Source organism: Rhyacophila brunnea, unplaced genomic scaffold, assembly GCF_057557595.1.
Source record: "Rhyacophila brunnea isolate RB1 unplaced genomic scaffold, BYU_Rbru_1.0 scaffold_2, whole genome shotgun sequence".
NCBI classification, from domain to species: Eukaryota; Metazoa; Arthropoda; class Insecta; order Trichoptera; family Rhyacophilidae; genus Rhyacophila; species Rhyacophila brunnea.
In genome coordinates this window covers 47,014,469-47,027,176 of record NW_028232859.1, presented here as the reverse complement: position 1 = coordinate 47,027,176, position 12,708 = coordinate 47,014,469, and the positions used below count along the sequence as shown (strand labels likewise).

At 33.3% G+C, this 12,708-nt stretch overlaps 1 protein-coding gene across 1 annotated transcript in view; it reads left to right on the top strand.

The window, feature by feature from the left end:
- The window catches only part of cd (peroxidasin homolog cardinal), an 83,621-nt gene that overhangs the window by 23,413 nt on the left and 47,500 nt on the right, over nucleotides 1-12,708 (top strand). The window contains exons 5-10 of the mRNA XM_085947138.1: nucleotides 1,719-1,930; nucleotides 2,405-2,575; nucleotides 3,542-3,712; nucleotides 8,755-8,976; nucleotides 9,601-9,798; nucleotides 11,047-11,183. Coding sequence (XP_085803264.1) covers nucleotides 1,719-1,930; nucleotides 2,405-2,575; nucleotides 3,542-3,712; nucleotides 8,755-8,976; nucleotides 9,601-9,798; nucleotides 11,047-11,183 — 1,111 coding nt within the window. The remainder of the gene's footprint in view (nucleotides 1-1,718; nucleotides 1,931-2,404; nucleotides 2,576-3,541; nucleotides 3,713-8,754; nucleotides 8,977-9,600; nucleotides 9,799-11,046; nucleotides 11,184-12,708) is intronic.

Below are 12,708 nucleotides of genomic sequence, written 5' to 3'. Positions count from 1 at the left end.
TGCACACATCGGTTGAATACTACGCTTTAAGCTCAATAGGAATACATAATCATAATAACTTATAGTTAGGCATTTTTTTACAACCATGTCCGATCCTAATAAGATCATATGGGCCTCCAAAGAGTGGAGGTCTGTACTAACAGATTTTGTTTTTACGAGAAATGGATGTCAGCCATTTGCTCAACCTATTAGGTCCACACTCTGACTCATAAACAAATTGAAAACAATATGTGTAGGTACTTGTCAGACCCAGGATTCGAACGCTTAAACCGCGTGGCCATTGTTAGCAATAAAACTGTTATAAATATATTGTTATATAACTATAGTTAGGTATATTTTGTAGCAGTGGCGAAGGGTGGAGGTAGGCTGTTAAGATCCGACATAAATAGTGCAGACTAAACTTTGTCAGTCATACGTATTTGTTTTCATTGAACTAATACTACTCTTTAGTTTATAAAATTTAATTAAATCCTGCGAAACCAAACCATAATAGAAAATAGTCAAAAATATTATTCTATCTATAAAATATCTAAAATTATGCCATTAAATCATACATAATTTTGGATATTTTATAGATAGAATAATATTTTTGACTATTATAGTTTGATTTAGGCAGGGCTTAATGAATTTAAAAAAATAACCAACAACATGTGTAATGTGTATTTCTAATTCAAAGAAAACAAATAAGTATGAATGAAAATGTGTACACAATTTTGTCGGATCGCCCATAACATATACCATAACTATTATGGTTTGGTTAGGCAGGGCTTAATTGATTTTTAAAAACTAGCCAACACCATCTGGAAATTGTAGTCTTAGTTCAATAAGCACAACTACGTATGACTAATAAAGTTTAATGTGCACTATTCATGTCGGATCTTAATAGCCTACCTCCACCCTTCGCCAATGTTATGTAGGTACTATAGGTCGATGGAATCACTAAATTTCATACAGTTTTACACTTCAGTATGCCAAACTAGTTATTCGCACTATCCGTGTGAGAGATACTACTAAAACTCGTTTGGTGTTCCATGGGTAGTGTGTTCGAGTATATTCGCTGGGTAAATTTCACGTATTTCCTTTAACATGATATTACCTGCTTACAGTATGTAGTGGTTTAGGCAAATGGCTAGCAATCATTCCTCGTAAAAATCACTTTATATAACCTTCACCGTGGAGGTTCTTAGACTCCTATGAGTTAAGGTTATACTTCATCTGAGGCATGGTCTAAAAAGATCGTGACTACGTGACGCGCAGATTGTGCAAACAACGCGTGACGAACAAAACATAATTTGTCATAAAAATTCAACATGCGTCTATTTAATGTTATGTTTATTGTTATATTAGTAATGATAATAATATATTCATTGACATGCTTTCTTTTCCGAGTAAATGCGTAACGTTTTTTAGTCATCTTTACACGATTTAAGAATATATTCTTCCGACGTCATCACAAAACAAATTGACGTGCTCACAGCTCGACTATCACTATCCGATTGGCAATGAGTGCGAAATTACGTCCCACCTATTATTGAAAATTATTTGCCGTTTCACTGATGTCTCTTAACGAAAACGGGAGATGTTAATAATCTTCGGTTCCATTTTTATCAGCATTTATTTTGAGTCCTTGTTCGTGTTACGCCATTTATGGATAACTCCTAACTACCCCAAAGTTAAAGCAAGACAAATCAATGTTTATTTTATTGAATTTGTTACAGTAAGCCATACAAAGCAAATTGGTGCATTGGAAGAGGTCCAACAATCAACGCGAGCTGGTCATTACCGGAATGCAGCCAGAGTCTCCACAAAAACTGCCCCCCTGCAAAATACCGATCCATAAACGGGACTTGCAACAATCTTAACCACCCCATAGAGTGGGGGGTTGCTTTTACCCCGTTTAGACGTGTACTTCAACCCGATTATGCTGACGGTAATTATTATAGCTTATATATTATTTATTTTTTATACTTAAACCTACTTTTCGTTACTAAGTAATATATTAGTGAAAAATATAAATAAAAAAATATATGTATAGCAACAGGGTGTAGGATTTATTATTAACCCAGGTGAAACCGTGAGATATTACTATATTCGGTTCCATTTTGGAGGCAAATTGTCACTTGATCTGACGAAAATTGAATAAATTGAAAAAAGATATTAATTGTTAACCGTGTCTCTATCTACTGTAATTCATTGTCTGTAACGGTAGTTACTCATATATTTGACTGTAAACTATAATTATTATTCTGTATTGTCATGATGATTATTATTTTCTTTCATTATATTAAAATAAGCCTGTGAATCTATCTGCGCAAAACCCTGTACGATTTTCTTGTGCATCCACGTATTATCACTTTAATAATAAAATAAATGTTGTTAAACAGCTCTTCATTTTCACTTTCAGGTGTGTCGGCCCCCAGAATAAGTCACAATGGTGGACCGCTTCCATCAGCACGAGATGTCAGTCTCCAAGTTCACAGGCCAGTCTACAGAGCGGATCCTGAGTTTACAGTCGTCTTAGCTGTGTGGGGACAGTTCTTCGATCATGACATTACAGCGACTGCCCTTAATCAAGGTTGAAGAGAAAAATAAATTAAGTTAAAAAAAATACGAATAAAAAGATAAATAGTATAATAGCGCCTGTACACGTGCATAGATTCACTTGCACCAATATTGTGTATTTTAAACTATCGTGATATTAACTGTTTACACGTAAAAGTGCTGACTGTCTCGCCAATCTCATTCTTCAAGCGTGAGCGAGACGCGATGTTGTCATTTTATGGTAGGTACTATTATTGACAGTCATAAAAATCGGTTAATCTCAAAATGAGTGTCTGATCGATGTAATTCGTTTTTTCTTTTCGGCAAGTTCGCCACTATCGTTCTACTGCGCAGGCGCAGATATCTAAGAAATCCCAACTGTCGCGTGAAAATTCAGAAGCTTCCGAACTTTTTTGATTTATGCATGCAATCTTGCAACTTACAGGATAATACATATTTACACGTGCATTTTCTTGTTATGGCCGCGATAATACGTACTGTCAGCAGTAAATCCATGCACGTGTAAACGGGGTATAATATCATATTGGTCTAAATTTCAGGCATTTAAATTAGACTTACCTATGTTATTAATAAAATATTATAAGCGTCTAGGTAACCATATTTCTTAATCCTTGGTAATAAATGTATATTTTTGCATTAGTACTTAAGGAATCAATTTCCGAGTTTTAATGCGATTGTGCATGAAAAACTATATCCCACAAAGTAAAACATATTGAGCTACGTGTATTTAATAAGATGGGGAAGTTAAAATTTTTAAAAAATTCAAACATTACACCAACCAAAACTGTAACAGTAAAGGAACCTACTAAGAAATATTGAGGTTACATTAACATACTTCTTACGAACAATGAGCCATTCTCGCAACCTTGTCCTGGATCAACCATGATTTGAAAAAAAACAATATATCATTTTTACCAAACAAGGGCTTCCAACCCTTTAGTTAAATGAATACAATTGATAGTCATGTGTAAACTTTCAGGAGTAAACGGATCGGCGATCTCGTGTTGCGAGGCTTTTGAGTCGTCAGGTCTTCGCGCACACCCTGAATGCTTCCCAGTCATGCTGAGTCCGGAAGATCCTAATACCTTGAAGTACAACGTCTCCTGCATGAACTTCGTTAGATCAGCGCCAGCCCCGTCCTGTTCTTTAGGTGATTATTCTTTTTTGTGGTATTTTAACAACTTTTTTTATAAATTGGTAGTGCGAAATGCGGGTAGATTGAATAGAGTGTGGATAGTATGACAACCAAACATAACTCCAATCAACATACATCCCGTTATCCTCGATGATCCTCCGCACTTCCCTCCTGCACTCTACAGCTCTGAGGTAATTCAGCTGGTCACTTCAGCCAGTCGGGATTCTTCTACATCATCTTCATCCTTCAAAGTTTCCTGTGACTTTTCTGCTCTTCGGAATGTCAGCGCTTCTGTATTTTTTTTGCTCAAACGTCGATATTCAGTTCCTTCAAAATAGAGGCGTTTCTGTGCTTGGCTGTTTATGGAATTTGGTAGAATACCTATACGTTTCTCCAGCACTCCACTCCATTTGCATTCAGCCAGTGTTCATCCCACACCGTAATGGAATATTGTATTAGTATAAGTGTTTTGTTTGTTTCTAGTTTATAAACATATAAATGTGTCAAACTAGGAAAAACTATAATGTTTAATAATAGTTGTAGGTCGTGACCCTCAGCATCGAAAGAAACGGCAATAGTAAAATAATCTATTTATAAAATTCAAGCGATATTAAGATGTTTTCAACTCATTTTATTTAATAGTTACCTGGTACTTCTGTATATTATTATGCATGATTCACTGATACATTATTTAGAATTTTCGAGAACATTTACAATATTTTTTCCAATTTATCATTTTCACAAAATAGAATTAAAGTCAGCCTAAACGTTGACCGAGTCATTCGCGGGTGTTGCATTCATTTACGATGTTCTACTTTATACTGAAATTCCGAATTAGGAATCGGTAGCTACATATCTACATTTTTATACGATAGGTAGGTATATCGTATAATTATTATTATAATTGAATATACGTAGTATGGGCTTCATTAAAAAAAAAACAAGTGAATGCTATGTAATAGAGTTTATTCAAAGCTTTAAACGTAAATGGGTAAACATAACTCAATTAAAAAAAAACAATGGTTGTATACCTCTAGTCATCCAGCTGTTATCAAGAGATTTAAAACGACCAAAAAGAAAAGACCACAGACCAGATTAATAAGATATAAATGTGAAAGCCAGAACAAAGCTATAAGCCATAAAACCAAGGGACAGCGCACCGACTGTTATCAAATATTCAATACGCGTTTCGTTTACATGACAATCTGTAATGCATATTATGAGACAGAGGTAAGTATTAAAAATAGACTCATATTCTTTAACACGTGTTAAGTATGGGAAAAAGCTTAAGTTTATTCCATATTTTCTCCACACTCGAGATCCGTACCGTTATACCACACCCTGTAGGGTAAGCCAGTTCTCATATTTATTTTTGTTCCCTGGAAAAGGATATCGCCTGATATAGGGCTAAAAATAGTTAAATTCTGAGGAAGTATACGGCATCGCAATGCACAGAACCGAGAAGGTAAATAATCGTGGTGGGGCTTACATCCGGTAGTGGAAGTTGATGATGATATTTTAAGAATCTAGTATATATTAGTAATTAGTACGTAGGTGCTGGCCTGATATCAGCTATGTGCAGTATGCATTGTGAACTATACATATACAGAGACGCGCGAAGGGTGGCTGCCGCCCGGGTGCCAGCTCAATTTTTTTTTATTGGAAATTTGACAAAAATTCAAGAAAAGTTGAAACAGTTATTCTATTGTCATCAAAATATTGACTTATTTTATCTATTAAATATTGTACTTACCAAATTCAATTATCTCATATATATTATTATCCTACAGATTTGCCCGTTTTTGCGAGCGATTGTGTGCCTTATTCGTCACGTCCGATGGGTTAAAACGCCAAACACACTTATGGAATGTTCGAAATTCAAATAGGTCATATAGAGTATGAAAGGAAGGGTTTTCCGAATTTAAGTTATCTTGCGATATAATATTGATGTTTCTCTAAAGCTTTCCGGCACATACGTCACATTATTGACAATATGGGAATTTATTTTTTCACAATGTTTGCAACACTCGAACCGACTAAACAAAGATGGCCGCTTTAAATTTAAAATGCGTTTTAACCGATATATACAATCAATTTTCACAAACTAATCATAATAAGATTGATCGATAAACATATTAGAACTGATTTATTTAAATTTTTATGAATTAAGTTCTCTGTTTAAGTTAAGTTTCTACACCTCTGACGGAAATCAAGTCTTTTGACACTATAAATTTATTACGCTATGTATACTAACATACGGTATTTCAATTGACTGACCACATATTTACTTATGAGATGCATTCGAGTGACTGTAAGTTGAAGTGAGCACAATTTTATATAACTTAACACAGTCACAAAAAAATCACTTTTAAAAACAAGGTACCATACGTCATTATTTGTTGTTTATGTAAAAAACGACAGGTGATATTATTTACGTCTCCTAATGATTTAAAAATGCACAGCACTATATAATAACTCACATTTATAACAAACACCCATAGATAACTATAAATATTCAAATAAACAATAACATTTATACGAATTCCGATTAAAACTGATCATTTCATTGAAACGCGGGCGTACGACATATCGGCGTTTTACGACACCAAGGAAAATTTTAAAATATGATGTCACTTTTTTTTTTTTTTTGTAAGGCTGTTGAATCAATTTTTATTTTGAACCAATGAAACTTATATACATTTAATTAGCTCATTATAACCCAAAAATATTTAAAAGGTATCAACCAGTGTTGCCAACTAACATTTTCAAAGTTCAGTAGATTTTTTGATTTTTTCTTCAAAATACCATTGATTGACAAAAATGTATGAAATTCAACGATTGTGTTTGGTGAAAGCGTGCATATTGACATAATCTCACAAGTGTCTTTTAAAAAATCATGTAAAAAGTGACTTTTGTTCATCACAAATATCATTATTTCTTCTTTTCCTGACAACAATTTCAGTAGATCTAATGAAATTCCAGTAGACATGGCAACACTGACTATGCGATCAACCCAGTGTTGCCAAGTCAAAATTTAAACATTCAGTAGATAGACATGGCAACACTGACTATGCGATCAACCCAGCAGTGTTGCCATGTCTACTGAAATTTGCCAATATACTGAATTTTTGATTTTTTTTCGAAATTCAAGAAATCTACTGATATTTGTGTTTCTCCATAATTGTAAATTAACTGATGATTCTTTCAATAATAAACTTGAAATGATTTACGCATGACCTTTTTTGATGTTATACACTTCTAAATTTACATAAAAAGCATTGTAACTCTACCCAAGAGCGCCATTTTACCCATTAATATCATCATTGTTTACAGTAAATTAATATTATTAGTTATTGTTATTCTTATTAGTTTTAAATCATATCTAATAAACCACATTTTTCAAAATCTTCTGAAATTTTAAATTTTGACTTGGCAACACTGGGTTGCAGTGTTGCCAAGTCAAAATTTAAAAATTCAGTAGATAGACATGGCAACACTGACTAATGCGATCAACCCAGTGTTGCCAAGTCAAAATTTAAAAAAAAAAATCAGTAGATAGACATGGCAACACTGACTATGCGATCAACCCAGTGTTGCCAAGTCAAAATTTTAAAAAATCAGTAGATAGACATGGCAACACTGACTATGCGATCAACCCAGTGTTGCCAAGCCAAAATTTTAAAAAATCAGTAGATAGACATGGCGACACTGACTATGCGATCAACCCAGTGTTGCCAAGTCAAAATTTAAAATTTCAGTAGATTTTGACAAAAAATTCAGTAGATTTCATAAAATATCAGTAGATTTTGAAAAATGTAGTTTATTAGATATGATTTAAAACTAATAAGAATAACAATAACTAATAATGTTAATTTACTGTAAACAATGATGATATTAATGGGTAAAATGGCGCTCTTGGGTAGAGTTACAATGCTTTTTATGTAAATTTAGAAGTGTATAACATCAAAAAAGGTCATGCGTAAATCATTTCAAGTTTATTATTGAAAGAATCATCAGTTAATTTACAATTGTGGAGAAACACAAATATCAGTAGATTTCTTGAATTTCGAAAAAAAAATCAAAAATTCAGTATATTGGCAAAAAATATCAGTTGATCTACTGAAATTTCAGTAGACATGGCAATACTGGATCAACCATAGAATATTATTTCAAAATTTAATAAAGTAACATTTTTTTATGGCTGTTAAATGATAATTTTTTTAAACCAATGAAACTTATATACATTCAATTGGCTCATATAACCCAAAAATATTTAAAAGGTATTCAACAATAATTGGTGTTATACATATTATTTAAATCATTATCAACCAGGATCAATCCACTGCTATAGCAGGCCTAGCAGCCTGAAGTGGTGTCAGGTGATATTGTGAAGGCCTGACTCCAGAATAGACTACGCATATGACTCCAAATTTGTATTGGCAGTGAGGAGATGCAAATTGTAAAACTGACAAATCAGCGAAATGTCAAAATGTCTGACGTAAATGAAAATCCATCCCGAAGGGAAAACTATGGCGCCGTTTATGCATACTTCACAATTATATTAATATACAATACCGCCAAGCCGTCTGCAAGACCTAGCGAGACAGACTGGCGAGAGCCAGCTGGCTCAGCTAGTTATAAGATAAAGCTTCTTAAATCGATAAATATGTGTCAATGGATCACGAAAGCATTTTTAAATTAATATTCGATGACATGAAAGAGAATAATTGCACCTCATGCGACTTTTCATCATGGAGTTCTTATTATATAATTGAATAACATGTACTTTCAATAAAATCATTAAAAATTATTTGTTCGAATATAGCCGCCTCCTGAATCTTGCCGCCCAGGTGTTTTGCACCTCCTAACACCCCCAATTAGCGAATCACTGACTATACTGTTAGAGTGTTAGACATTGAATGCAACTAAATCTAATTTAAGGTTGCAAAGCTGTATAGACGTTAAAGTTGTTTTTAAATATGGTTACTTAGGTATATAAAAATGAATAAGTAGGTAGTATTCCATATTAATAGGTTATAATTCATTTTTATGTCCAGGTCCACGAGAGCAACTGAATCAGGCGACCGCATATATTGATGGATCAACAGTTTACGGATCATACGAAAATGTGTCCAAAGCTCTCCGAAGATTCGAGGATGGAGAACTCCTGATGCTGTCCACGAAAGACGGAAGAGAACTTCTTCCTGCGTCGCACGACCCCAATGACGGCTGCAATGAAAAGGACCTAAATCGCCAAGGGAAATATTGCTTTGTTTCTGGTAAGCTTTGGCTAAGAGAGAAAATATTAGAACATAATCTCTAAGCATTAATCTTTATCGTTGACCAGGGATGCGCCAAGCGGGGGTGAGAAGCACCCGGGTGGCAAAATACATAGAAAATGCATTTTATAATACCTAATATTAATTATTCAACTCAATTACGTAATAATTTGTCCGTAAGTATATAAATATTTTGATGATAATAAATTAATGATTTTTCAGCTATTTTCGTTTCTTATATATTTTCATTTAAATATATACATATTCGGGGGCGGCCATTTTGGGTTGGCACTTGGGTAACAACTATCAATGGCGGGCCCCTGTCGTTGACATTGTAGTAAATAGATGTGTTTCAAAATCAAATTCCAACCGGGGTCTCCAGTATTTTAAGCTACCTTTGTATGTTGTCACTATTTCAGATGGATAAACACAAATGTCTATATAAAAAGTGAAAAACATCCAATGTATGTTTAATTTATTTCCATTGAAGAAATAATCTGTCTATAAAAAAATAGTGGGCAAGTGCATCTTTCAGATCCATACAAATATCTAGCCGAAAGAGACTTGTAGTTTTATACAAATAATCTCTAGTAATAAATAGACTCTTTTATAATTATTTTCCAGGTGACGTCCGAGCCAATGAAAATCTCCATTTGACGACAATGCATCTTCTGTGGGCGCGACAGCATAACAGGGTGGCAAGATGGCTGGCCAAACTAAACCCTAACTGGGATGACGAGACTCTCTACCAAGAGGCAAGGAGAATTATTGGAGCACAGATGCAGCATATCACTTATAATGAGTTTTTACCAGTTCTATTGGGTAAGGCATAGAAACATTAATATGCTAAATATATACCCCTAGTAACTTCAAATTGGGGTAGGAATTAAGACAAACAGGCTTCAACGCTACTATTGATTATCAATCGCAGCAAAAAGAAAATGCAACCTTTTTAAACTGTAAAACAAGATCAACTTAATAATTAAAAATATATATAACGCTTTTAGGCTTCGACTTGAACTGAAAAACTTTGCTGTAATATCACAAAAATAATAATTTGATATCATCCCTCAATACAATAGGTAGGTATGTGAGATTGAAATTCAAAGTAATGAAAATTATATCTGTCAATTCATTTTTAAATCTCTATTCGTCCCATAAATCTCTAACAACCTCCTCTTGTCTATAATCGTCCCCAAATCGTCACCCTGACAAAACCGCCTGGACATTGCCGCCAAACCAAATGCGCCCGTACCAGTACTCGTCAATACCGCCCGCAAAAAATAAAAATATATATTATAAAACAAGTGATTTTTTGGTTTTCGAATTGTCTAACGATAGAAATTTACATACTTACGATAATCAGTGAAATTTGAGGTTTAATAGAGCAATAACGTAAAAACAGCTTTTAACACTTATTACCTACTAAATCCAATTAAACGAAAGACTGCAAGAGTTAATGGTAGTATTTCTAATTAAGAGTATTTAAGAAGGTTAGTACACAATATTGAAATTTAATTTTAAATAATTTATATATTTTTTATATCTTTATTTTTAATTAAGTATCTTTATTCTTGAAAATTTTTCGAAATAGTCTGTACGAGAGTATTAACATTACATGGGTAGTCGTAATGGGCAAAATGTGTCTACTATAAATACTATAAATAAATCGTCGTTGACCTGTTAAAACCTTCAATATGACATGTTTTTAAAAATGTTTTTAAAATACTTACTTCATCTATACAGTTGAGTAATGCTCTCAATGTTCTGTATACCACTAAAATTAATATACTATATATTTAAATTCCATCACAGCCCATCGACGATAATAATATTATTATATAAAATATTTATGTTAAGCATAGATGTAATAAATGAAATTACTGTTCGGATTTTACATGACTACAAAGCAGATTACCAAAGTAGGTAATTAGTAGATACATAACCGTGAAGTGAAAATATTGGCACTTCTAGTTACTATATTATATTTTCTAAACTACACACAAACGTACATAGTTCTAGTATGAAAATTAATTATATAATGTTCTTTTATACATTTACTACCTACAGGTAATGAAGCAATGGAAAAATTGGAGCTTTCGCCAAAGAAACAAGGATATTACCACGGCTACAATGCATCCGTTGATCCAAACATCGCAAATCATTTCGCGGCGTCAGCATTCAGATTTGCACACACATTATTGCCGGTAAATACATTTTGATTGATGAATATTCTTTATTCAAAATGTATGTCTTTCTTTTGTTTTTTTTTTATTTTACGGTGGTTACGTTACAAGCTAAATTGGTATGAATGAATATATCTATGAATATAATTATTCTCGTTATATCGCATGTCGGAATATTTATATACCTGTAGCTTCGGGATATTATTTCGCAATGCACCAGTTTAATAATAGACGCCGCTTTCACTTTTTGTTAATGAATGGCATTCATAACAATGTATATTTAAATCATGTCACGCAGCCAAGAGATCACACCAAAATATTACTGGTGTCGCTTGCTGCCAATAGATGGCGCAGCATTGCGATTGGCGTAACATTTTCAACGATGTCAGCTGGGCGGAAAATAAACATGGAATGAAAATTTCGGGTCAACCGGGTAGCGATCGCATACCTGCGAGTTGGCATTTTCTAAAATATGTTACTAGTAGTATATACATACGCTACAATCAGGGCGTTGGCCGGTTAAAATGTCATTGGCAATTTAGTAAATTAAGGTTATTACTTATATTCTATTCCAAACAGCTATCCAGTGGTTTCCAACATCGTGCTCGCGGGTGCCCGCCAATGCGCTCGATGCAAAATATTGATAAAAATGAAGAAATATTAAAGAAAAAAATAGTAAATTCAAAACAAATATTTTATAAATCTAAAACTTATGTATAAACATCTCGACAACATTCTTCTATCATAAGTAAGTAAGGCAATATAAATGTATTCAGTTTTATTTCAATTTGATTCAATTATTCACTTTTTTTTAAATTTATTTACGTAAGTGAACATTGCAATGTTTAAGTTCAAGACGTACACGACATGACATGAAACATAATATTAAAAAAGAAAAAGTACATAAGTAGTTCAATGAAAATAGAAAAATGATTCATATCTATAAATATAAAATGCAGTCGACAAGTACAAAAAAGTACACAAAGTATCTAAGTAGGTATGTTATATAATAACGTCCATCTAAAATTCTAAACTCACTCTCACTTAAGTGGAATATATCAATACTCGAAGTAATCTGGTTGAAAAACGTTATTGCTCTCCAAACTGCTATCATCTATAGCAGGCAATGGCAGTGGCAAATATTTTATTTTCAATAGTGCACAAGGTTAATTAGGCCGTCACGTAAGGAGTAATCTGTGTTAAGGTGAAAAGGGAAATTTCATTTTCAAATTACTTACCAACTTGTGGAAAAAATGAACCTCCCCATTTCCCCCCTGAAACTTGCCGATTCTGAAAATAACCTGTCATATTTTATTTCTTACAAATTGTCTGTTTCATGCACTGAAAATAGCAAGTTTTCCGTTAATTTTCTAAAAAAAACACATACATACTTGCACGATATTTTACTGTTGTGTAATAACATTCGCACCGTGAGTGTAAAACCAAGGCATCTGCAAATTTTTCAATTTCGAGATTAAATGCAAAACAACTGCAAAAGTCGTGAACTTGATAATGTAAAAGTGAAGTAACTGAAAGAACGTGCAAT